At 33.4% G+C, this 26875-nt stretch overlaps 1 protein-coding gene across 1 annotated transcript; it reads right to left on the reverse strand.

Moving 5' to 3' along the window:
• Positions 1-11907: 11907 nt before the first annotated feature.
• LOC133818483 (uncharacterized) lies at positions 11908-14108 on the reverse strand. Its single transcript, XM_062251376.1, has 4 exons — positions 13259-14108; positions 12854-13174; positions 12685-12774; positions 11908-12610 (listed from the first exon to the last, which is right to left on the reverse strand). Exons 2-4 carry the CDS (start codon positions 13109-13111, stop codon positions 11954-11956), a joined length of 1005 nt encoding a protein of 334 aa, XP_062107360.1. The 5' UTR covers positions 13112-13174; positions 13259-14108; the 3' UTR covers positions 11908-11953.
• Between the last annotated feature and the right edge of the window lie 12767 nt (positions 14109-26875).

The following is a 26875-nucleotide window of genomic DNA, read 5'->3' on the forward strand; positions in this document are numbered from 1 at the left end:
ATGCAAAAAAGAGGAATTCATGTTTTTTTAGTATAAATTTAGACTTTAGGGTTTAATTAGGTTTATGGTTAGAATTTAATTACGACTTTAGAGATTAAATTTGATTCTGAGACTAGTTTTTCTGCATTTTCATATATTTTATTTCTTCTTCAAGTCTTTGAATATTATGTTTCTGAATAATTATTTTATTGTTTTAGTCACGTCCAATATGAACTAAACACTTCTATCTAAGGTTTAATGCATTCACTTGGATTCTATTTAATCTTATTATGATGTTCTATTGATTCTCCTTCTTTATTCTAATCTATATAATGTTTGCTTGTGTAGTAATTAGGTTTTCCATGCTTAATGCCTGCTATATGTTTAAGTTTATCACAGAGATATAGATAACCTGCATATAGGTGGAGATCTTATATCTTGAAAAAGAAAAGGAATAAGTTTATGTTAACTTGCTATTAGAATAGGAAGAAAGAAATGTAGAACTGATTAATAAAATTAATAGAAGGAAAAGTTGATGACGTTAACACCCTAGGTTTTTAATTATTGAATCAATCTTTATTTTTGCAAAGTTTATTTTAATTTTAAGTCTTAGTTTAAAAATCACTCTATTTTCGACAGCCAAATAGAAATTTAAAAGCATTTATTGGTAATTGGTTGATAGTCCTTTTGGGAACGATACTTTATTTACTATCTATATTACTTGAATCGATTACGTATACTTGCGTATCATATTTTCGCGATCAAGTTTTTGGCGCCGTTGATGGGGATTTACTATTCAATATCAAAACTAACTATATACTACTCTATACAAGAGGTGTATCAAGAAAATGTAAACATCATCACATTGACAAATTCTGATAGAATAGGTCCACACACCACTTGGTCCTGAAATGCTGCATGTTCTCATCGATAACGGTATCGAGTGGTAGCCTTGAAATCAAATGCTCGATATGTTTGATGGAAAACTACCACAATCCCCACTGCATATAATCGATTTTGTGTCAATTCAAGTTAAAAATAACTTCAATATTCAGATTTCAAAAAACAATAATTAAATAGAGGAATACCTTGTCTTAGTCTGAGGACACTCCTCAGGAGAAATACGACAATACAAAAAAGGCTTCGCTTTCTTCTCAAGAGATGACTGGAGGTCCTCATGGTCGTTAAACATGCCAGAACACCACAACAATGAAGGCAACAATAAGCACTGAGGCTTAATCACTTTCACCAACAGAGTCGAACTAAGCACGCTATGGTTGGAATCATAAATGTTGATGCACCACAATGGAATGGACACCTCAATGGCAATCCAATGCTTAGCTTGATCGACGTGCAAGGAAAAATATACCTCACTCACATTTTGCTAGTATACAAGGAATTGATTTTCGTCGCCCTTTAGCAACTTCAGCACGTCGTCGTCCCATGTATACTTAGTTCCAGTTTCCTTGAAATGATTCCAAAAACCTAGGCACACCTGGGGGAAGGTGGTGTTCATGATAGTGGCATCCTGCCGAAATGAGGCATGCTAAAAGTGGCATCGATGACGTAGCATGTGCAGAATGGCATCAACATGCTGTAAAAACATGAAAATTTGTTAGTACTATCAATATATTTTATGATTGAATTGAAAACATAATTGTAATTTACATATTGAATCCCAAAGCCAAGTCTGAATGGTGTGCAACTGCAAGAACCATGCCATACTGTGCATCCCAATATGGATGTTTCGATCCCCTTTGTTGTCAATCTTCCCAATCATTCACTTATGGAGGCTCTTCTCTTGTTGTGGGTCACACTTCCTCGAAGGTTTAGTAACAAGCCCCTATTTATCTACTCTTAACCTCTTCATAGGGTCAGTGAAGTCATCAAAATGCTTGGGCCTGCGTTTCTTCCTGATAACTTCAAGGCGAGTTGCCTACTCAAGTTGTAGTACTCGTACATTGGGACTGTCAGCATCACTGGCAAGAACAGATGTTTGGGCCTATGGAGTGGAAGGTGGATCACTGGGCTCGTACTCATGAGGCAAGATATCAGACTCTGTATCTAATTGTAAGTGGGTGGGTCGGCTCTGTTCTGTGGATCGATCTGAGACCACTAAAATAAGCTGCACCTACTGAGCCATGATCGTAGTCTGATTCTGAAGTAAGGTCGCATGGACCTCCTCAACCCTTTGTAGCCTCTAGACATAATTAGACTAGCCCTCCTCAATCCTCTTGAGCCTCTGCATCAACTGCTCATAATCAGGCTGGGCAATCTGACTAGACGAAGGTGTACAAGCCTGTGAAGTGCCCTCCTCAACCCTCAGAACATCCTCGTAAAAAATAAAAGCTTCCTTTGCAACCTCTGCCAGCTTCTTTGCCTCCTTCTCGGGATCTACTTCCTCTGGTGCAGTCCTAGCTTCCACTATAATTGATTCCAACTCAAGGAATAACCTAGAATCAACGTCTGGGAGGCCATTGTAGTAGACTACCTCACCGGGACGTGGCTTCAACATGGAAAATACCACTAACTGCATGGTCAGATAACATGTGTTAGAAAAACTTTAATAAAATAATCTGCTAAGAAAGTAATTTGTCACATTTAACAAGATAAAGTGGAACTTACTCGACGCTAGCCAAATATAGGAACCAAATCAGCTGTCGAAAGAGTGATATTAGTCTTCATAGCCTAACTAAGCATCCTGGGAATCTGGTTCCCACTATTCTCACCGAACTTACTCCCAATAGCTAGCATGGCCTCAAAAGCCCAATATAGAAGTGCGGGGGCATAGCCATAGAAACTATACTTCGACTCCTTCTGTTTTTTGCTTGAACCCTCTTTCTTCTTCTCCTCATAATGTTTCAATTGCTTCTGCATGTCCTTCTAAACTCCTCTATTAACCTTCTTAAAGGAAAACTTCCCCCATGAATACTTGAAAAAGTAATCAAGATCCTCAACCATCTTCAGTGAATCACCCCATATGCCTGATGTCTTCTCTGTGGCATTTAGTACCCCCTCTATCCAATAGCATAAACTCAACTTAAATGCATCATCTGGGTTTGTCAAGGCCTTCAAAGCATCTTCCAACTAACCAAAACTAACATTCAAATCACCATTAAAATATTACTGGATGATATGATCACTTGAAAGACACTCTCTCAACTCATCTAGGGACGGTGTGTTCCCAAAATTTAGCTCGGTAACTAGGGCAAACTCTGCAATCCCAAATCTACAAAGAGTATTGCCCACGTAAAACTGGCCCTCTTCAGGCTTCTTGCCTTCCACCTTACGCAACATCAACTAATGCAGTAGAACCCCAGAAAAACTAAAGGGCTTCACCTTAAAGAACTGTCCCAACGGGCATGCCTCTGCATGTTCAATAAGCCCATTCCTCCTAAACTGCTCTACAAGGGTATCCAAGTAAGCATTATCCCTATAAGTGACACGAAAAGGAAAGTGTTTTTACTACGGTACAATAAGGCCAGGCATCTAAAAAAACAAAAACAAAACTGTTAGTAATATATTTTAAAAATTTTGGTAAACATCGAGGACCATCGACGCATGTCGAGGCCCATTGAGATAAAAAACAAATCAAAAGCCAAATAAATTATCGAGGCCTATCGAGTTCCCACATAATATTGATGCTAACCATTATTGTCGAGACCTATCAAGGTCTCAAACAATATTGATGCTGACCAGTACTATCAAGGTCTGTTGAGGCCTATCGAGGGACATGCAAAATCAGAAAATACCTAATTCTATCGGGGCCCCCTATCAAGGCACAGGAAAAATCATAATATACCTAATTCTATCGAAGCCTATTGAGGGTTATCAAGGCCTATCAAGGCACAATCAAAACTAGAACCTTACAGATACTATCGAGGTGAATAAAGAACTCGAAAAAACCCAGATTTCTTCATTCCCCAACCCTGATCTATCCTATGAACAAAAAATTAATAAATAAATCAGGCCCAGACAATTTATTGCAGAATAAACAAGTAAATCCCTCACCTTTGCCTATTTTAGGGTTGTTTCATCGATCTCTTGGGCTTTCTCACCTACCCGCCTACTCCGGTCGAAATTTCTTGCCACTGATGTGCGGTCGTGGTCGTGGAAGACAATGCCCACAGATTCCCTTGGGTTCCAACAGTGAATGTGAAAGGAGAGTGAGGAATTTTGGGGATTTTGGTTCGGGACCGAGAAAGTGAGGGAGAGAATAGAGAGAGTAGAGAGAGAAAGTGTGAAACAAATGTCAATGGTATTTTTGGAACTAACGAAGATACTAGGGTCAAATTGACATGTATACAGTGGGTAGGGTATTTTTGTTATGGTACCCCATTTAATGCATCAATAGTCAAATTTCCCTTTGGTAATACATGTATAGCAATAAATATGCATAATATCATAAATAATATATATTTTTTAACACTCTTGGTAATCATTCATCAGATTACATGCAATTTTTTTATATCATGCGCATTCCAAAAACATAACCTTTATTCTAAGAAATGACTATGTTCTACATGTTGTGTTATGTCATGTTTTGTTAATTTAGTCTTTATAGTTCACTGAAAATTGAGTGCGATTACAGTTTACAAATTAATTTTTTTTCATCTTATAATTTTTTAGAAAATAATAGTGGAGAGATCTTCTTCATTTGTATGTCAGACTGTTGTATATTTTTCCAGACAAACTTTTCTGATCTAATTTAGTCTTTATTTTTATTTGTTATACCCAAAATTCAGTACCACTATGTGGCGGCACACGAAACAATGACGTGACAAAATGGCAAGACACAACTGTTGCCCCCAGCCGCCGTGAGGAGTGGCCCTCGCAACTCTCCCAACACTTAAGAAGATGCAGGACTCGCCAGAGCCGGTCGACTTCTCCCATCGTGTGAAGGAAAATGATCCCCAGATGGCCAAGCCAACACCAATCGTAAGACGAAAAAGGCCCTCACCAATATCCATAGCCAAACGCACGAGTCGGACTAACAAACATCACAAGTACTAGCTAAGTCGTCATCAACCCTAGTTGGTCGCCCGAGGCCCTCGCCAGCTAAGGTCACTAGTCACTGGCCCCAGTCGCAGGTCGCCAGCCACACTCGCTGCTTGCCAGCGGCCCTCGCCACCCGAATCTTCTTTCGCACCAGAGTGCGCCTTCAACCTTTAAATGAACAAGACATGTCGGATTACCATTTTTGGTGAGACAGAAACCTGCCTCTAGCCAAGTGTATCGAAATTTAGCATTATCGGGAAACAAGTTGCCATCGTTAGCTCTTCCCATCTCCACAGCTATAAATAGTGAAAATTGAAATGTAACAAAGGTCGGAAAACAAGTCAGTAACTGTTCATTTTTGGAGAGAGCTCATACTCTTAATTACTGTAACTATCCCAAGAACAACATCAAACTCAACTTGTTTTGAGGGTTCAAAGTTCATCATAAATAATACTGACTAAAGTGGACATAGGTCATTTTTTTTAGCCGAACCACTATAACTCTTTGCCTCATTTGTTTATTATTGCATTTATTTCTTTTTTCTTTGACTTACTATTCATCATTAATCATTTATCAATTAGAGTAAATATCTTCATTTATTACTCGGTACAAATTGACGAAAAAACGAGTCAACTTTATTTTTATTTATTTATTATTATTTTAATCAGTTATGGGTACCGAGTAGAATAAATATCTATCTCCTAGATATTAGTACTATAATTATTTTTTATATATAATTTTTAAGAAAGTATTATTTTTTATTTTAATTTTTTTATTCAACAACTTTCTTGACAGTTTGTGAATACAATTTTTTCAATAACTGTCCTACTAGTTATTTAAATTGTACTTAATTTATTTTTTATCATTCATTATTATTATTATAATTTTTTGTCAGCATTTTTTATTACTTTTAATCATTCTGGTCGGTTATGTTAAACATACAAAATTTGTAAATTGTTATAAATGAAAGCATTTCATTTCTAGGTGTTATATAATTGTAACTTTTTGGAAGTTAAAAGGATTATTCTTATTTAGTTACTTTTCAAGGTTCATTGATCTTACCAATGTAATGTGATATGCCGTTTGAATTTTCAAATAATTTTAAATTTCGGTAATGCTAGAATTGCTGTTTGGATTTACTGAGCATATTTGATCAGTAATGCACCTTGAGCAATGCAAAGAAATAGTTATGACTTTTGTGTTTTTTTTTTTTATTTGTGGTTCGGTGTTTATATCTTTAGGATCAGAGCAAATTACTTGCATTCTTTTTTATTATGTATAAATGCAATTAAATTTTAGGAATTTCCAATTATTTATATTTGAATTTCCAATGATGGTTAATATTATTATCATAGATTCTAAGAGGTTCTTTAGTGAGAAATATATTGTTAATCATTTGTCATCTTTTTTTTTTGTATTGTCAATGATTATGTTTTGTTTTGTTAAGTTTTTTTGTATGTAGTGGATATGAAAATTTGTCAACTTTGAAGAATTCAAACTAGAATGAACAACATAGAGATATAATTTTCTAATTTAGTTTTTTTAGTGTCTGCTTATTAATTTAATGATAATATTTATTGTTGTGTATTTTTTGTTATAGAAAATTTATCACCTTTATTGATGTTTGATGATGATATTTTTTCTTGAGAAATGTTTTCCAATTTTGTTATGAAGTTTTTAATGATTTTGTTTATACATAGATTTTTTATTTCCTCAATCGATATTTGTTTTATTTTGTTTAATTTTTTTTTTTTGGAAAGAATATCTATTTCAATTTTTCAAGATAACTGATAATTAGTTTTTTTTTTTTTTTTAAAAGCTGTTAATTATTTTTTATTTAATATATTATATTTTTACTAAATTTTCTAATAACTTCTTATCTATTAAATTTCTTGTTGTCAAAATATTTTTACTGTGTTCATTTTTATTATTCTTCATTTATTCTATTGGTATTTCACGTGTTAGTATACTTGTTTAATTTATACTTTTTAATGAATCGAAGGTTTAAGTTATAATTTAACTTGCTGACTTTCCAATAATTCATATATATTATAATTTTATATTTATTTACTAGATTCTACTTTGTTCTTCTATAATTTATTTTAATTTCTAGTATTAATTTAATGTTATTAATATTGGTTTGTTTTTTAATGTTTTATTTTGTAAGATGTTTCTGAGTGATCCAAGCAGAATGTGTGGCATTGATGGTGGGGTTGGATTAGATTCTATCAATGGAATTTTCAGTGCATGTTGTAAAGAACGATTGTTTAGCACTTGTATTCGCTTATACTAACCAACATACTTTTTTACATTGATCTTGTGTCCTTGTTAGATGATATAACAAGTATGTTACTCAAATTTTCAGGAGTGGTCTTAATTCATGTTCATCGTTCAGCCAACGTAGTTCTTTAGGGATTAGCTACGCACGTTCTTAGGATAAACAGACAACTTATTTAGTTAAATGCTATACCTGACTTTTGTCGGGATATTTAATTTTTTTAAGTTGTACGCCATTATATATATTTTTTTAAATGAAGTTTTTCAGTGTCACAAAAAAAACCCAATTTTGTTCTTGTCTTAATACATACATATCATAACAGGTGGGACTCCAATACAAAAGTACTTGAGTGTCATTTTTCAAATATTTTGGTTTAAAAGTTTAGCGTTGGGAACTTCTGGGCATAAATAGTGGCCATCAAACGATATGCTATCGATCGATGACCTTAAGAATTAATTAAAATTTACAGTGTTGAGTTATTACTAGAGCAAACGTAAGATGCCTAATATGATGGCATGTGAAAACACATGCAAGTACAGTTATTATAATTGGTGCTTATACTTGCCACTAATTTTGAGGAAGTTTAAACTAATGGAGGGTGTATTCCATCGAATTAAACTCTGCTATAGAGGGTATCAATTATATACTTGTTCATGTGATGATGTTATTGCATATATATGAAGAGTAGTAGTTGAGGTCCTACTCAGTTTACTAGTAAGTAGTCTGGCTTATATAAAGAGAGAAGGATAGCTGATATTTTGGTTGTCTAATAAGAACATTGAAGGAGTGCTCCCTTGATTGGACCACCATGATGGGTACACTTATGGACATGTCTTTTGACGGATAAAGAAAAAGATAAGAGTGTTGCTTTCCTCGCTGCCACCGTAGCCTCTTGCTTAAATTTCAATAACGTCAACCTCATGCAATTGGATCCACAAACATGTATACATAATTAATATATAGTAATAATATTTTTAATTTAAAAAAAAAATATATATATATATATATACATAGTATAGAACGTGAAATTAAATGACTATTTTTAAAGCCTTCTATTCTTCTTTATCTTTGAATTGGATAAGAATTTTGAATTTTTTTTTCTAAATATAAATTAATATATATAATAACTTTTTTAGGTAGGGGCATAAAATATTTTTTATTTTCAGTACTTAGATAAATTATAATCTATTTTTTTTCATGATGGTATACGTTATTGTTATCACATACATCCTGCCAATTTTCGAGAAATTCTCAATAATTTACGATGCTTAAATCAGAGTTCAAACAGTCAGTTGCACGAGTGCTTGATTTTTTTTTTTTAAGCGTGGAAAACAGATTATTTGAACTCTGATTTTGTCACTGTAAATTCATCAGAATTCCTTGAAAATTGGCAGGATACTTGTTATAACTATAATGCATGCCATCATGCAAAAAAAAAAATTGGATTATAATTTCTTCAAGTGTCAAAAATATATAAAACGCTCCTACGATAAATGGTGCCCCTACCTAAGAAGCTCCATATATATATATATATATATATAATCTTCTATATAAAAAATGTGTAAATAATGGAAATTATTAGTTTTAAAAGCTTGTTTTGTTAACTTTAACAGAATATTCTAAACATTTAATGGAATATACATTTAAAACTAACTTAAAAATAGATATTTATCAATTATATTAATATAAATTCAAAAATTATAAAATATAATTATTATAATAATATTTAATGTAAGATTACATGTATAATAATTATATTAATATAAATTTAAATTCAAATTATAAAATATCATTATTATAATATATAATAAAATAATATAAATTTAAATGTCATAAAATATTATTATGATAATAATATATAATCTTAATTTTTTACTAATTCTATTAATATGAATTTAAATATTATATTTTATTATTATTATAATAATATTTAATACAAAATTAGATATTTATTACTTATTCAATATAAATTTAAGTATTATAAAATATCATTATAATAATAATATGTAATACATAATCTTAATTATTATTAAAAAAATTATTATTTATGTTTAAAAAGATTATCATATTATATATATATTTTAAAAAATTATAAATAGTGTTTTTGTTTAATTTTTTTATTTAATATGTTTATGTCATTTTTTATATATAATATTGTTTGTTTATTTAAAATTTATATGACAATGATACAAATTTAATAAATATAATTAATAAATTTTATAAATAAAACTAAGAAATAAATTCTATAAATAAAACTAATAAATTCTATAAATACATTCTATAAATGTGTATTGGACTTGCTTGTATGTAGTATATATATACATGTTATTATAGTTTTTTTTTTGTCAAAAAGAAAATAAAAGTTATTTATTTAGTTTTTATGGCGGGAAGTGAAATCAATCTTTAAAAACAAAACAAAAAGGACTTTCTCATGTGCCATACAAATAAGTAACCAATCATATTACGAGGAATCATGTGTATGTATTTTGTATAAATTTTATGTGATTTTAATTTTCTGGTGACATGATTGGTTTCTGATTCAGGTTCTTTTCAGCATTTAACGTGACGAACCCCTTAGTTTTGGTTTTGAAACTGAAAAACAAGTGCCAAGATATGCAATAAAAAATAAAATATAAAAAACTCTTTGTCAATTATTTTCAAAGAATAAGATTGTTTAAATCATAAGAAAAAACAAATAAGAAGAAGAGAGGACGATCATTGATAGTATTAGGTTGTTCAACCAAATTTCAGGTTGATAAATTACAACTTATCAGCCGGAAAAAAAAAAAAAATTTATATCCAAGCCGACGGACTATTTTGGTGGATATCTCAATCCGCTTAATTAAATTTCAGATTGCTAAATTTCAATTCACTAATTGCTCAGGAAAAAGAAAAAGAAATTGCAAATCGACTACTAACTTAGGCTACTTTTGACCCGAATTAAATAATTATATTTAAACTTCATATGTAAACATCTCACAAAAATCTAGCACATAAATATCAACTTTAATCTATAAATGCAAGTGTATAATATTTAGTAATGTTTGGTAACACTTAAATTTTTTTTCTTTTTTTATTTAATTAATTAAAAATATAACAATTAAATATAAAACAATATTTGATAATTCTATTTTTATTTATTATTTTAAAATTTTTTAATTAAAATTAATTAAAATTTGAAAATAAAATTTTTTCACTTTCAATTTTTTTTAAACCGTTTTCAACTTTTCGTTTTTTTTTTCTTCTCTTCTTCGAATCAACAATTCATTTTATATTGTTGATATCGTCCAATAACTCCTAAGCGGTCGCAGTAGTAATCGGGCTATGTCGTATCCATAGAGAGGTAAAATACAAGTAAAAAGAAAGATTAGTAAATTAGAAATAATAAACTTTGAAATAATGTAACTTTGAAAAATAATATATATTTTTTAAACATTAAATAAACAAAATCGAGGAATTAGAATCAGAAAGAAAATATAGAAGACATAAGTTTCATTCATGCAAACATATATATATTTTAATAAAATTGATTCATTCTACTCAACTATAATTCTACACCATTAATTATAGTTGGAAAATATATATAATAAAGCTCACCTTAAAATATGTTATTTACTTAAATTATACTAACTTTTAATTTTAAAAACCTATCATATTATAGACCTTAAAGCGACAAAATACCAATGGCAGAATGCAGTAAAAATCATATAAAATAACAAACATCCTAAATTAAATCAAGAGCCTAAATTACATAAGAAGAGCATGACTAGACTTATGTAAAAGACACTAATAAATTTAGAAGAAAATAAATTTAATTGTAATAAAGATATAGATATGAATAACAAAACAAAGAATCAATTTATTAAAAATATAATGTGAAACATGAACTTCATTCTAACATTTCCACAAGAGAATTTAGCCTAAAATAGGCATTGTTTTCACTCAAAGTAATGTAAAGGAAATGAAAGAAAAATTAGAACAAAAAAAAGCTTTTTCTCTCTCACTATACTCTCCACACTTAATTCCATAATCTGATGATTTTTTTTCTCCATTTGGCTCTCTATTTATAGTGGAAATAGGACCCAAAAATGTGTAAAATCGTGTACAAAATAGTAGGAAAGTAGCTACAAAAACTGATGGAAAATAGGACAAGTGGGACACGTGGTGTATGCTGATTGGCTTGCACTACAACAAAAATGAGTTTTAGGGGCGACGCATGTCGCCCCTAATAACCCGAAAAGTCGCCCGTGAAAAAATGCCCCTAAAGGGAACATTAGGGGCGACTCGAAGGGTCGCCCCTAAAACTTGAAATATCGCCTAAAAAATTTGAAAATTTTGAATTATTTTTGTCGATATGTCGCCCATGATACTCCATTAGTCGCCCCTAATACTATACTATGTCGCCCCAAATGGTTACACGTGGCATATTATCAGGGGCGACAGTGTCGCCCCTAATACTATTTTATTTATAAAAAAAAAAAAAAAATTAATTAATTAAATACATTTTTAATTAATTATTTATCTAAATTATTATTTAAAATTTAAATAATTGAAAACAAATATATTAAAAATAAAAATATTATATTAAATATTCAAATTAGTTTATTAAAATAACAATTGTACATATTCATAATACATTATCATAGCAAATATTCATATTGTTCATAAAATTTAACAATAATTAATAATAAAATAAACCTAGTCTCCTAAATCAGCTGCCTCGTCCTCCTCCCTATTGTCTTCTTGTTGTGGTTGTTGCGGTGACTGTGGTTGTGATTGCTGCGGTGGCGGCATCGGCCAAGGATATTGGGAAGGTAATGTGGACGATCCAGCTCCATACATGTAGGGATACGACGGCTGGGAGGACGATGGAATCGGCCACGGATAAGGTGTTGCTCCGTACATATATGGAGGTACCATATGTTGAGACGGCGCTGCCCCATACATAGAAGGATGAGTTGGAGCTGGAGGTTGAGAAGACGAAGCCCTAGAAATATTGTCACTATCAGGCACAGGCGGCATCTGAACGTTTGGTGGACGAAATGAAGGTACAAAAAATTGAGATAAGAAATTAACTTGATCAGTCAATTTCTGTAGATTATTCTCCAATTTTTCTATATATTCTCTTGAATGATGAGGAAGAACTTGAGACTCGCTGAAGTGAGAGTGTTGGGTAGATGATGACCCCGACCCCGACCCCTTCAATTTGCGGCCCACTCCTCGCACATGTCCACGCCTTTGGCCTAATACTTTTTGTAGCACCTCCACCTGATCAACTGATGACGGACTATCATTATTAGAAGCATCAGTGGATGTTTGCTGAGTTTGTAACTCAAAATCAGCCTTCAGTTTTTCCTGTTTTCAAAAAATGTTAGACACTAACATTAAATATAACTCTATTAATATTAAAAAATATAATTCAAACTTACATAATCTTGGCGAGCATCATCGTTCACGAAATCATTTGTTGCTTTCTTCCAATGATAATCCTTCCATGACTCAATGAGGTCCGGGTTCGTCTAAAAAATATAATCCAAATGTTAGAGAACATATAATTTAAAAGAACATAATTTTGATAATGTTTTATCTTTTACTTACTTTTTCAAAACGGATGGCTGCTAGCGATTTTGTACCCTGCATTGTAGAATACTTTTGTTTCTTCCGATTTTCCTTATTCTTTATGGAGCGCGCAATAAATTGTGGACTTGTAAATAACTGACAGATCTGCTTCCACTTCTCCTTGTTAACATCATTGGTTGGGTTGTTTAGAACCTTATCCCAATCCTCTGGTCCATTGTAGTGTTTCTCAAAGTGTTCGTGTCTTAGTGTTTTCTTATTACGGTATCGGTCTTTCATCTCTCGATCGATACCATCTAAACACTTTAGGAAATCCTCGCGGCCCGCTATTTGATAATAGTACTAAATTGAAAATTAAACATATTAATAATATATGTACTATATTAAAGACAAATTTTTAAAAAATATATTTAATACTATTTTTACCTGAATTATGCCAAGGACTTGATCCTTGTATTGTTTAGGCACTAATTCCCATGAACCGTAATGTCCGGGAACTTTCGTTTTAATTTGGGTTCCCACAAGGCAGACAAAAGCAGCGTGCTCGCCCCTAACAACCTTGTACGTTCGTGGGCAAAACGTTACTTCCAATGGTTTTCCAGTTTTACGCCGCCTCTCCTCTAGATCTTTTCCAATAGCTGCGCCACGACCCTTTTTCTTAGTTGGGATTCCTGTATTTTTTTTTTATTAATAATACATAGAATATTAGTATATACATGATAAACATATGTGAGTAAATAAAATAACAAAAAAATTATCTGACTCGCATGTAGTCGGGATCCTAGTAGGATCCGGTGGAGGATCACCGCCAGCGTCTCCACCGTGAGCTCTAGCCACATCTGCTGACATCTACTAACACGACAGTAATTTAACCTATCTATTTTAATATTTAATTATTATTTATAATTAATTTATTGAGTATTATTTCAATTGATTAGGTAATTTGAAACATGCTATTTGGAAACGAACTTTTTATTTCTCAATATGTATAATACATTGAACACTAGATACAAAACTAAGTAGAATAGTCACTATCCTCACTAATTACATCAACATCTATCAGGCACACATCATCAGTATTATCATCACTAAGGTCGACAATTAATTCATCCTCATCTTCTGCTTCTTCTACACTGTCTGCCATATCATCTTCATTGTCATTAATAAATCCATCATCTTCTTGAACAACTAAAGAAGGTCGATGGGCCGTGTTGACTTGAGTCGCTAGTACATCAGATTGCTGAACAACCAACTCTCCGAGATCCACAGTCAAAACAAAATTCGATGAGTTGGTGTCATGTACAACATCAACAATCATATCTGAAGCATCTGGAAAGTCCCAAACTTGCCGATGATTCACTTCTTGGACAACTTTCCAATCTCGTCCTCTAACGAGATCATCGATATAGAATACTTGTTTTGCTTGACTAGCTAGTATGAATGGTTCATCTTTATACCATTCACTGCTAACATTGATACTAGTAATATTATTTACAGTGATGGTTTTCTTTTTTTTTTTTCGGATCTGTATTGAACCATTTACATTGAAATAATACCACCGAATAAGAACCAGTAAAAGACAGCTGGAGTATTTCTTCAAGTTGCCTGTAGTAGTTAAAACCTTCTGTTCCAGCAACACACACTCCACTATTTTGTGTAATTCGATTTTGATCTCGATTGTATGAAACAAATCGAACTCCGTTCACTATACATGCTTGGTAGGAGTAAGCCAATAGATCTGACCCAGATGCTAAAGCTAGTAATTCATCAGCATGCTCTAATGACCCAAGCTGGTGCAAGTCATATATCTAATAATAAAGAAATATATTAGAATGAGAATGTAATTTGTAGTATGCAATTTGCTAAGTACAAGTTACCTTCTTATGAAACCATGAACGAAACTCTTTCTTATGTATCAATTTATCATTGGCAGCCATATCTCTTTGTTGCACCTCAGTTAGGTGTTCCCTGTTAATTAATTAACAATGTCAATATTGTTAATTAAGGAGTAGATTGAACAAAGAATAAAATGAATATTAATTATGTACTTACTCTAAATACACTTCAGTTTCTGGAGAATTATCCAATATGAACCACTTAGCTTTATTCCGAGTATTTTCATCGAGGGGCACGGGAATTCCCTTACTAAGAGGACGACATTGAGATTCAAACACTATGAGGTGTCGATTCACATACGGTGCATTTTCGTTACGATCAGGCTGATTAAATTTTGTTTCCACACCTTTGAAATACATTGAACAAAATGTCAAAGCCTCATCTGCAACATATCCTTCTGCTATAGATCCTTCAGGACGAGCTTTATTCCTGACATAGTTTTTTAATTTTTTCATGTATCTTTCAAAAGGATACATCCACCTCATAAATACAGGTCCTCCCAATATTGCTTCATCAGGCAAGTGCAAAACCAGATGGATCATTATGTCAAAGAATGCTGGAGGGAAAATCAACTCCATCTTGCATAAAATAACAATCAAGTCATCCTTAGCTTTCTCCATATCAGAAACGTTCAGTGTCCTAGAGCACAATTGTTTGAAGAAATTACACAATTCAGTGATGGTAGTGGATATAGATTCTGGTAAAAACTTGCGAACACCTACTGCAAGTAATCGTTGCATTATCACATGACAATCATGAGACTTCAACCCAACAATGTTTGAGTCATTGTCTGTGACTTTTTTCTTTAGATTAGAACAAAAACCATCGGGAAACTTCACTCCTTTCAAAAATTGACAAAAATCTCGCCTCTGTTCAAAAGTGAACACGTATGGAGCATGCAGTTTCATTAACCTTTTATTGGCATCCTCGTAAATCCACAACGATTTCCTAACCCCCATATTCTTTAAATCATGTCTTGCGTTAGTGGTGTCCTTAGATTTATCATTATCTAACAAAGTCCCAAGGAGACTGTCGCACACATTCTTCTCAACATGCATTACATCTAGGTTGTGTTTTAACTGATTTGAACTCCAGTAATCAAGTTCATAGAAAATACTTTTTTTCCTCCAATTACTTTCCTCTGCACCTCGCTTGCGCTTCACCTGTCATGTTTACCAGACACTTGAAGTGGTAAAGCATTGACTTGATCTAAAACTTGTTGACAAGTAAACTGTTGCGGAGGATTTCTTTTCTCAACTTTGCCATCAAATTATTTGTCCCTTCTATACTTATGATTACTTCTCAAGAATCGCCTATGACCGACATACGATGTCTTACCAATCACTCGAATGGAAGTGGTGTCTTCATTGCACGTTCGACATGCTTTATACCCTTGCCCGCTCCAACCAGACATGCTACTACGAGCAAGGAAATCGTTAATTGTCCACAGAAGGGCTGCACGCATCTTGAACAATTCATTCCTTGTGCCATCTCTTGTGTCGACCCCGTTAATCCACAATTGTTTTAACTCATCCACCAAGGGTCTTAGAAATACATCCATGTCTTTACCCGGTGATTTTGGCCCAGGAATAAGCAGAGTTAGCATAAAATACTCTTCCTTCATGCATAGCCAAGGGGGGAGATTGTAGTTCGTCAAAATCACAGGCCACATGCTATATGATAAGCTCATGTTGCCAAAAGGATTAAACCCATCAGCAACCAAGCCTAGACGAACATTTCTAGGATCTTTTGCAAAATCAGGATGGGTGGCATCAAAGTCTTTCCATGCAGACCCGTCAACTGGATGACGCATCACCCCATCTTCTATTGATCTCCCAGTATGATGCCATAACATGTCATTAGCTGTATGTCTTGAACTGTACATTCGCTTTAATCTGGGAGTCAACGGAAAGTAACACATCACCTTGTGTGGAACCTTTTTCCCCTTCTTCTTTTCATTGACCCATCGGCTACTCCCACACACATGCCATGAATCTTTGCTTGCATGCTCATTATAAAATAAGGAACAATCATATTTACACACATGGATTGATTGATATCCCAACCCTAACTTACTCAGCTTCTTTTTCGCCTCATAGTGTGTTGGGGGAATTTTATTCTCTTTCGGAAATGCAAGTTTTAGTAACTTCAACAATTCATCGAAAGAGTTATTTGGCCACTTCCCTCTAACTTTCAAATGCATCAACTTCACCAAAAAGTTTAAGGATGATATCCAATCACAACCCGGATACAACTCAGCTTCAATCTCGTCGAACAACTCATCATAATACTGTCCCATTCGACTGCCAGACACACCATCTGCTTCCTCTGCATTTGTCGGTAAGAGGAAATCATCAACGGCGTCAACCATCTCGTCTACATCTTCATTCTCCTCAACTACCTCATTGGAGACACTAGCTTCCACCTCACCGTGGTAAACCCACTTTTGATAACTCTGTTGAAAACCCTTGTCAAAGACATGAGCCTCCACTGTATCTATAGTTTGTAGTTTAACATTCAGGCACCTCACACACTGGCATAAAATTCTCCCGTCACAGTCTACGTGTTCTTTTGCCATTCTCAAGAAGGCTTGGAGACCGTTCCAATAAGCATCACAGTTACGATTCCTTAATGCCGTCCAACTCTTATTGATCGGCATCTACGATATAAGAATAAACAATAATTAAAACTTATTGACTATGTGTGTGTGTGCCCTAATCCACCTTTTCACTCCACTTCTATAAGGGTGAAGAACCTATCCCATTCAGATTTGTAGTATACATATAATTTAATCTACACTCTTAAAATTGTTTCGTTTATGTAAAAATTTCAGCAGCACCTCCCTATAGTTCTCATAAGTGGGTAGACTAAAATTAAGTTTGCCCACTTACAAGAACAAATAAGGAGACACATATTGAAATCTCTATTAACGAAACAATAAAATGAGTACTAGATCAAATTATAGGTATACAACAAATCCAAACTATCCATGTGGACACATACCGTCCTGGATAATTCGGAGAAGCATATTTAAGAGTTCTTACTGACTTAGCTTCACCGAACGGGTCTAAGGCTTTTCGTGATTGAAAATAATTAATAAAACATTATCACTAAGTGATAATATATAAAACGTCTATCCAATCTTTGGTGATCAAATTTTATCACCAAAGAAAAGCAACAAAAAAAGAAATATGTTTTAACACTAGATGTTTTATGATGTCTTATAAAATCTTATGATATTAAATTATAATTTTGTAATTATTTCTGAAATTATTTATCTAATTATTTAATTTATTTTGAAATTAAATATCTAATTATTTAATTTATTTTTAAATTACTAAATTTGTTAATATTAAATAAAATTATAATTTTTTAATTCATTTATCTAAATTTGTAATTTATTTTGAAATTATTTATCTAACTTTTAATTTATTTTTAAATTACTAAATTTGTTAATATTAAATTAAATTATAATTTTGTAATTTATTTTGAAATTATTTATCTAACTTTTAATTTATTTTGAAATTACTAAATTTGTTAATATTAAATTAAATTATAATTTTGTAATTTATTTTGAAATTATTTATCTAATTATTTAATTTATTTTCAAATTAATAAATTTGTTAATATTAAATTAAATTATAATTTTGTAATTTATTTTGAAATTATTTATCTAACTTTTAATTTATTTTGAAATTATATATCTAATTATTTAATTTATTTTTAAATTACTAAATTTTTTAATATTAAATAAAATTATAATTTTTTAATTCATTTTTCTAAATTTGTAATTTATTTTGAAATTATTTATCTAACATTTAATTTATTTTTAAATTACTAAATTTGTTAATATTAAATTAAATTATAATTTTGTAATTTATTTTGAAATTATTTATCTAACTTTTAATTTATTTTGAAATTATTTATCTAATTTTTTAATTTATTTTCAAATTACTAAATTTGTTAATATTAAATTAAATTAAAATTTTGTAATTTATTTTGAAATTATTTATCTAACTTTTAATTTATTTTTAAATTACTAAATTTGTTAATATTAAATTAAATTATAATTTTGTAATTTATTTTGAAATTATTTATCTAACTTTTAATTTATTTTGAAATTATATATCTAATTATTTAATTTATTTTGAAATTACTAAATTTGTTAATATTAAATTAAATTATAATTTTTTAATTCATTTATCTAAATTTGTAATTTATTTTGAAATTATTTATCTAACTTTTAATTTATTTTTAAATTACTAAATTTGTTAATATTAAATTAAATTATAATTTTGTAATTTATTTTGAAATTATTTATCTAACTTTTAATTTTTTTTAAAATTATATATCTAATTATTTAATTTATTTTTAAATGACTAAATTTGTTAATATTAAATTATAATTTTTCACTTTATTTTAAAATTATTAAATTGTTAATATTAAATTAAATTATTTATCTAATATTTTAATTTATTCTTTAATTTATTTTGTTAATTCTAAGTATTCAATGTCTTATTTATTATATTATTATTTATTTAGTCCTCTAACTCTACCAAAATTTCGGCAGCATAACATCTCTATTATAACATATCCCAAAAATTTAAAACCCTACAAAAAACACTCAGAAAATTCCCAGAACATTCACAATATACATATTATTAATCAAATTTAAATACTAACACATGCTACAATTTTATATACATATATAAATATATCACTAAACACATCTTACTTTGTGCACACATTCACATATTAATTATATTAATTAAACCAATAACATAATTAAAAAATAAATACCTTGATGCCACAAAATTATATTATACCCCAGTGACCGAATTTCCAAGAGATACTCCTTCAATTTCTACACAAAATCAACCAAAATATTAGTTAAACTTAATTTATTTTGGTCATTAAAATCAATAAATATGCATTTTTCACCACTAATCACCCCGCGACAAAATTCTAAATTTTTGGGACCAACTACCATTTTGCTCCTTTTGGTTACAAATATGTGACCATTTGTAACCATTTGAACACATTGACCACATGCACACGTGACCACCCATGGTCACCATCTTCACACATACCTTTGGCCTCTCCCTCACATTTTGCCCGACCCAATGGTTCATCAACAAGGCACTCAAGGCTTCTCCTCTACACCACCACAACCATCCTCTCGGCCACCACAACCACCCCATCACCACCACCGGCCTCTCCTCCCCTCCACCGTCGGCCATGGAGCCAAGACTCCATAACCGCCCCTACCAAGCATCAACCATCACCAAACACATCAAACTTCTAGCCCTATTATATTAAACCATCCCCAACACCCTAATGAGTGTTTCTAGTCTCAACATAGTGATTTAAATTACACCAAACAACCCAGAATTTTAGCCAAGTCTAAGCAACGAAAATGAAAAAAAAAAAAAAAACGGAACCGTAAACTACAAAGGAAATCTATGAATATATAACTCTTACTTTGGCCGGTTCTTGGTGTGTTCTTTCTTCTTCCCAACTTAGTACAAAACACTATAAACACAACAAGACCATTTGACATGAATTTAGAACGCAGAATCTAAGAGAAAAATTAACCAAAAGTAGGTTCGGACTTACGTTATTTTTGTATAGGCTATTCTTGCACCGAACCCTCAAAACACTTCATTCTCTTGCTTTCTTCTACAATCAAACACAGAGGTTCTTCTACAATCAAACAGAGGTTCTATATATATATATAGAGTGGGTTAGTTTTATTTATATATTATACATATATATAAAATATATATAAAAGCCGAGAGGTTACGTGTGTTGTGGCCGACCGTCTGGAGAGAGAGCCGAGAGGAAGTCCGAGCCATGAGGGAGCAAGGTCGGAGGTTTGGCCTGGGTCTTGGGGTTGTGTCGGACAGGTCGGAGGTTCACTGATGGTGGTTCGGCCTGGGTCTTGGGTCTTGGAGGTTTTCGCTGATGGTGGTTCGGCCTGGGGTTGGGAGACAAGGATGATGATGGGGCGGCTGATGGTGGTTCGGCTGATGGGGTTGGAGAGGGTATGGAAAGGGAGGGAAGAGGGGCGGCTAAAATTTTTTAGAGTGAAATGAGTGAAGGAGAAGAGGCGCGGCTGGGAGGGGTTAGGTTATTTTAACAATATGTCGCCCCTAATATTAGAACATGTGTCAAAATTATTCTTATCAGGGGCGATGTGTCAGAACATTAGGGGCGACACATGTCGCCCCTAATATTAGAACATGTGTCAAAAATGGAAATATTAGGGGCGACACGTGTCGCCCCTAATATTAGAACATGTGTCAAAATTAATCTTATCAGGGGCGATGTGTCAGAACATTAGGGGCGACACATGTCGCCCCTAATATTAGAACTTGTGTCAAAAATGGAAATATTAGGGGCGACACGTGTCGCCCCTAATATTAGAACATGTGTCAAAATTATTCTTATCAGGGACATTTTGTCAGAATATTAGGGGCGACACATGTCGCCCCTAATAGTTAGAGTAGCTGCCAAAAATGATATATATCAGGGGCGACGTGTAAGAATATTAGGGGCAACTGCCAACCTGTCGCTCCTGATATTTCCTATATTAGGGGCAACATAGTGTCGTCCCTGATATTGTCGCCCCTAAAACCAATTTTTCTTGTAGTGTTGGTAGTGGAGTGGCAGCTGAGTTGTTGGGGCGTGGGGAGCAAGGGGGCGACGTGGCAGGCTTGGGTTGGCTCGGCAGGCTGGCGCGTCAGGAGGTGGCAGGTGTGCGTCAGCGCATCAGGCGGCTCGTCAAGCGACGCCAGTGGCTGCTTTGGCTCGGCGTGGCTTGGCTCAGCTCGCGGCTCGGCTCGGCTTCGTCAGGTGTTGGTAGCTGAAGGCTTTGGGCCTGGGCTCCGTTTTGGGCCTAATTTTATCAAAATGCCATTTTTTTTCATGATTTCTTCAATTTTAATTATTTGTTTCTTCTTTCTTTTTCCTTGTGTCAAAATAGTTTTTATTTCCTGAAAATTAAACACAAATTAAATTAAAATTAATATTTTCAAATATAAAATATATGACAATAAATCCATGAAAATATTAATTAAAACTTAATTAATTTTAAACTTTAAGACTAATAAAATGATACTTTTGAACACTAATTACAACCCCTAACTAGCTTATTGCTAGTCTCTAGCAATTCAAGTGAAATAATAAATGTCAACTTGATATATTTAAGGTCAAAAATTATTAAAAAAACTTAGTATTAACACAAAATGTTAGTAACAAGTCAACAAGAGTTATCAAAACTACTTCGAATAAATCTAGAGTTGTGAGTGTGTGCACCAAACTTGTACCTTCTTACCGCAAACCATAGCACATAAAGCCATCAAAATTATGCCAAGTAAAAGTATCAACTCCATTAACCTCTCATGTAATTGAAAATATTTAAAGTTTAAGGGTTTCACTCATGGAGTTGGAAAAGAAGTAAGCACTCATCAAATTGGTATATATTTAGGACAAACTCTTAAATAATTATTGAAACGAAGATAGGAAATAAACTATTTGGACAACCACCATAAAGAGTACCACAAAACCAGTTTTTCGGGAATTCTAAGTTAAATAGACAATCTTTTACATTTATTCTAAGAGCCATAAAATAAAACATGAAATTAATAAACACTTTTTTTTTTAACACAAGAGACAACATAATTGAAAATGATAGAACTATTGCTCTTGTGTTTTTCTTTTTCTATATTTTTTTTCTTTTTCGTCTTTTTTTTTTCATTTTTTTTTCATGAAGAACATAATAAAAGGATCTCTAATAAGATTTGTCTATAGAAAATATTATCCCTAAAACATCATCCATTCATACCACAACACCTTGTCCAAATAATTATAACAATTTCTAAGAATCAATAAAAAAATTTAAGTTGTTTTCTCAAGTCTCACCTCTCACAGAAAATAATGAATTCTTAAACAAGGAAAATTTCTAAGCAAATATGTGCTCATCAACCATTTTACCACAACATTTGGCATGTGCATTAGGTAACTCTAGAGAAACTCTTAGTAATACAGATAACAAAAATTGACTCAAAAGTAACATTTTGCAAAAATAAATAAGTAATTTTTAAAAAATTTGACCGTGAAAATATTAAATGACAAAAATCGACATGAACGTGCATGAATATGCTCACCCCCAACCAAAATCTGACAGTGTCCTCAATGTCTCAAAAGATAATAAATGTAAAAGAGCAGGGAAAGAGAACACCTGGATAGCGAGCGTCGAGTGATAGAGCAAATATTGATTCTCTAAAACATGAAAAATTGAAAACACAAAATGATAACAAATAAAATAAAATGACAAAAGGGAAATAAACAGAAAACAAACCTATGTACAAACAATTTGGAACACTACTCAGACTTGGTAAACCGGTTCCACGAGAGTGACTTCTTCAGGTTGGGTCACCCTCTCTATGTAGTGTTTCAGTCGTTGGCCATTTACTTTGAATTCTCTCCCATCAGTTGGGTCTGTGACCTCAACAACACCGTTAGGAGAGACGGTTTTCACAACATATGGGCCAGTCCACCTTGATCTCAGCTTGCCAGGGTGGATATGCAAACGGGAGTCATAAAGATGTACTCGTTGGTTTGGCTCAAATTCTTTTCTTAGGATTTGCCTATCATGGGTCGCTTTCATTTTAGCCTTGTAGATCCTAGAGTTTTCATAAGCATCGTTTCTTAACTCTTCAATTTCTGACAACTGAAGCTTACGATTGAGTCCTGCCGCCTTGAGATCAAAATTTAGGCTTTTAACTGCCCAATAAGCTTTGTGTTCCAGCTCGACAGGAAGGTGGCAGGCTTTACCATATACTAGCCTATAAGGAGACATACCAAGCTGAGTTTTGTAAGCAGTGCGGTATGCCCAGACAGCATCGAGAAGTCGTGAGGACCAATCTTTGCGGTCAGGATTAACCATCTTTTCTAAGATTTGCTTAATTTCTCGGTTGGCTAACTCAGCTTGGCCATTTGTCTGTGGGTGATAAGGCAATGCAACCTTATGAATTACACCATATTTTTGCATTAAGGTCTTGAAAGAATAGTTGCAAAAATGGGTGCCTTGATCACTTATGATAGCGCGTTGTGTGCCAAACCTAGATAACACATTTTCCTTTAAGAATTTCACAACAGTTGTGTTATCATTATTTCGACAAGGCACAACTTCCACCCATTTTGAGACATAGTCTATGGAGAGGAAAATGTTAAGGTAGCCAGAAGAAGGTGGAAATGGTCCCATAAAGTCTATCCCCCAACAATCGAATATTTCTATTACAAGAATTGGGTTTAATGGCATCATATGTTGCCGAGACAGAGCACCTAATTTCTGACACCTTTCACATGATCGACAGAAATTGTTAGTGTCTCTGAACAAAGTGGGCTAATAAAGACCACACTGTAAGATCTTTGCCGTAGTCTTTTTCATAGAAAAATGATCACCACAAGCTTCATTATGACAAAAGTTCAGAACACTAAAAATTTCATCATCTGGAATGCAACGTCTCATAATTTGGTCGGGGAAATACTTAAATAGATATGGATCGTCCCAATAGAAGTTACGAACCTCGACCAAAAATTTACGTTTATCTTGTGCACTCCATGCAGTTGGAAGTTCGTTAGTCACTAAGTAATTAACAATATGAGCATACCATGGCAACTTAGTGACTGCGAAGAGATGTTCATCAGGGAAGTCATCTCGAATGGCTGGGCCATCAGTAGAATTAGAAACTTCAAGACGAGATAAGTGGTCCGCTACCACGTTTTCAACTCCTTTCTTGTCTTTTATGGTCAGATCAAATTCCTGTAACAGAAGGATCCACCTAATTAAACGCGCCTTAGAATCCTTTTTGGAAAGGAGGTATTTTAAGGCGGAATGGTCTGTAAAGACTATGATAGGTGAACCAATCAAGTAGGAAAAAAACTTGTCATGTGCGAATACTACAGCAAGTAACTCTTTTTCAGTAGTAGAATAGTTCATCTGAGCACTGTTAAGAGTTCTACTTGCGTAATAAACAACGAAGGGCTTCCCTTCCCTTATTTGACCTAAGACGGCCCCTATAGCATAATTGTTAGCATCACACATAACTTCGAACGGTAAGTTCCAATCTGGTGGCTGAATGATAGGGGCGGAAGTGAGTTTTGCAACGAGCGTTCAGAAAGATTCCTCACACTCAGGTGTCCAACTGAAAAAAACATCTTTTGCTAGAAGGTTTGACAAAGGGCGAGCAATTGTCGAGAAATTTTGTATGAATCTCCTATAGAATCCTGCATGCCCAAGAAAAGATCAAATGTCTTTAACAGTCTTGGGAGTGGGAAGCTTTGATATGAGTTCAATCTTTGATTGCTCAACCTCAATTCCTCATTCCGACACGACATGCCCCAAGACTATGCCTGATGGCACCATGAAATGATGCTTTTTCCCAGTTGAGTACCAAGCCTTTCTCTTTGCAACGTTTAAGCACAGACTCTAAATTAAGAAGGCTTGATTCAAAGGAATCTCCAAAGACTGTCAAATCATCCATGAATACTTCCATAAATTTTTCGATCATATCACTATATATGCTCATCATGCATCACTGGAAAGTGGCTGGAGCATTGCACAGGCCAAATGGCATACGCCGGAAGGCAAAAGTACCAAAAGGACAAGTGAATGTGGTCTTATCCTGATCTTCTAGGGCAATCTCAAATTGGTAATACCCTGAATAACCATCAAGAAAACTATAGAAAGAATGACCCGCCACATGTTCCAATATTTGATCGATGAATGGAAGTGGAAAATGGTCTTTGCGGGTGGCTGCATTTAACTTTCTATAATCAATGCACATGCGCCACCTGGTTGTGACCTTAATAGGCACAAGTTCCCCCTTTTCATTTTGTACCACTGTTACCCCAGATTTCTCGGGAACAACCTGAGTTGGGCTGACCCATTTACTGTCAGCAACAGGATAGATTATGCCAGAATCAAGAAGTTTCAAGACTTCAGTCTTAACTACTTCTTTCATCGTTGGGTTCAATCTTCTTTGAGGGTCACGGCGTGTTATAGCCTCGTTTTCCAATTGAATGTGATGGGAGAAAATTAAAGGACTAATACCTTTGGTGTCAGCTATCGTCCATCCTAATGCATCTCTTTGTTCTTGCAACACATTGATGAGTTGGCGCTCTTGTGTGGCATTGATCTTGGAAGATATTTTGACAGGAAAAATGTTGTCAGCTCCCAGGAAAACATGCTTAAGACCCTCAGGAAGTTGGGCCAACTTTGGTTGAGGAGCTGTTTCAATGGAGGGTTTTGGTGTTTCTCGATCTTGAGGGAGTTCCTCAAAGATTGGATTCCAAAACATGGTTTTTCTAGCCTGTGAGTGTTTGACGATTTTAGGGTTGATTTTAGACTCACCGGGCTTAGATCTGTCTGAAATTTGGAATAGGTGATTAAAATGATTCGACGTGTATTTCACCTCGACCTCTTCCGAAATAAGTGTATCGACATATATGATTGGAAACACTCATCGTTATCAGGTGGTTGTTTCCCGATATGGAAAACATTCACTTCTAGAGTCATGTTCCCGAAAGAGATTTTCATGTGACCATTCCTACAGTTAATGAGTGCATTTTCTGTTGCGAGGAAAGATCTACCGAGAATGATGGGAATTTTGGACTCTATACTCACTTCATATTGAGTGTCCAATATGAGAAAATCAACAGGGTAATAGAATTTTTCAATTTGAATCAGAACGTCTTCTACTATTCCTTGAGGTTTCTTAACTGATCGATCAACCATTTGTAGCACCACGGATGTGGGATTGAGTTCTCCTAGACCTAATTGCAAGTATATTGAATATGGCATGAGATTTACACTTGCTCCTAAGTCTAGAAGGGCTTGACCAAATTTCTGCTCCCCAATTTGGCATGAGATGGTGGGACAACCAGGATCTTTGTATTTAGGCGGTGTCTTGTAGTCAATTACTGCGCTAGGTTGTTATGCCAAGAATGCAGTTTTCTTGACATGGTGCTTTCTTTTAACGGTGCACAAATCCTTGATAACCTTGGCATAAGCCGGCACTTGTTTGATCACATGCAACAATGGAAAGTTGATCTTCACTTGTGTTAAAAGGTCTAGGATTT

The sequence above is a fragment of the Humulus lupulus genome, chromosome 2 (assembly GCF_963169125.1).
Source record: "Humulus lupulus chromosome 2, drHumLupu1.1, whole genome shotgun sequence".
Classification (NCBI taxonomy): domain Eukaryota; kingdom Viridiplantae; phylum Streptophyta; class Magnoliopsida; order Rosales; family Cannabaceae; genus Humulus; species Humulus lupulus.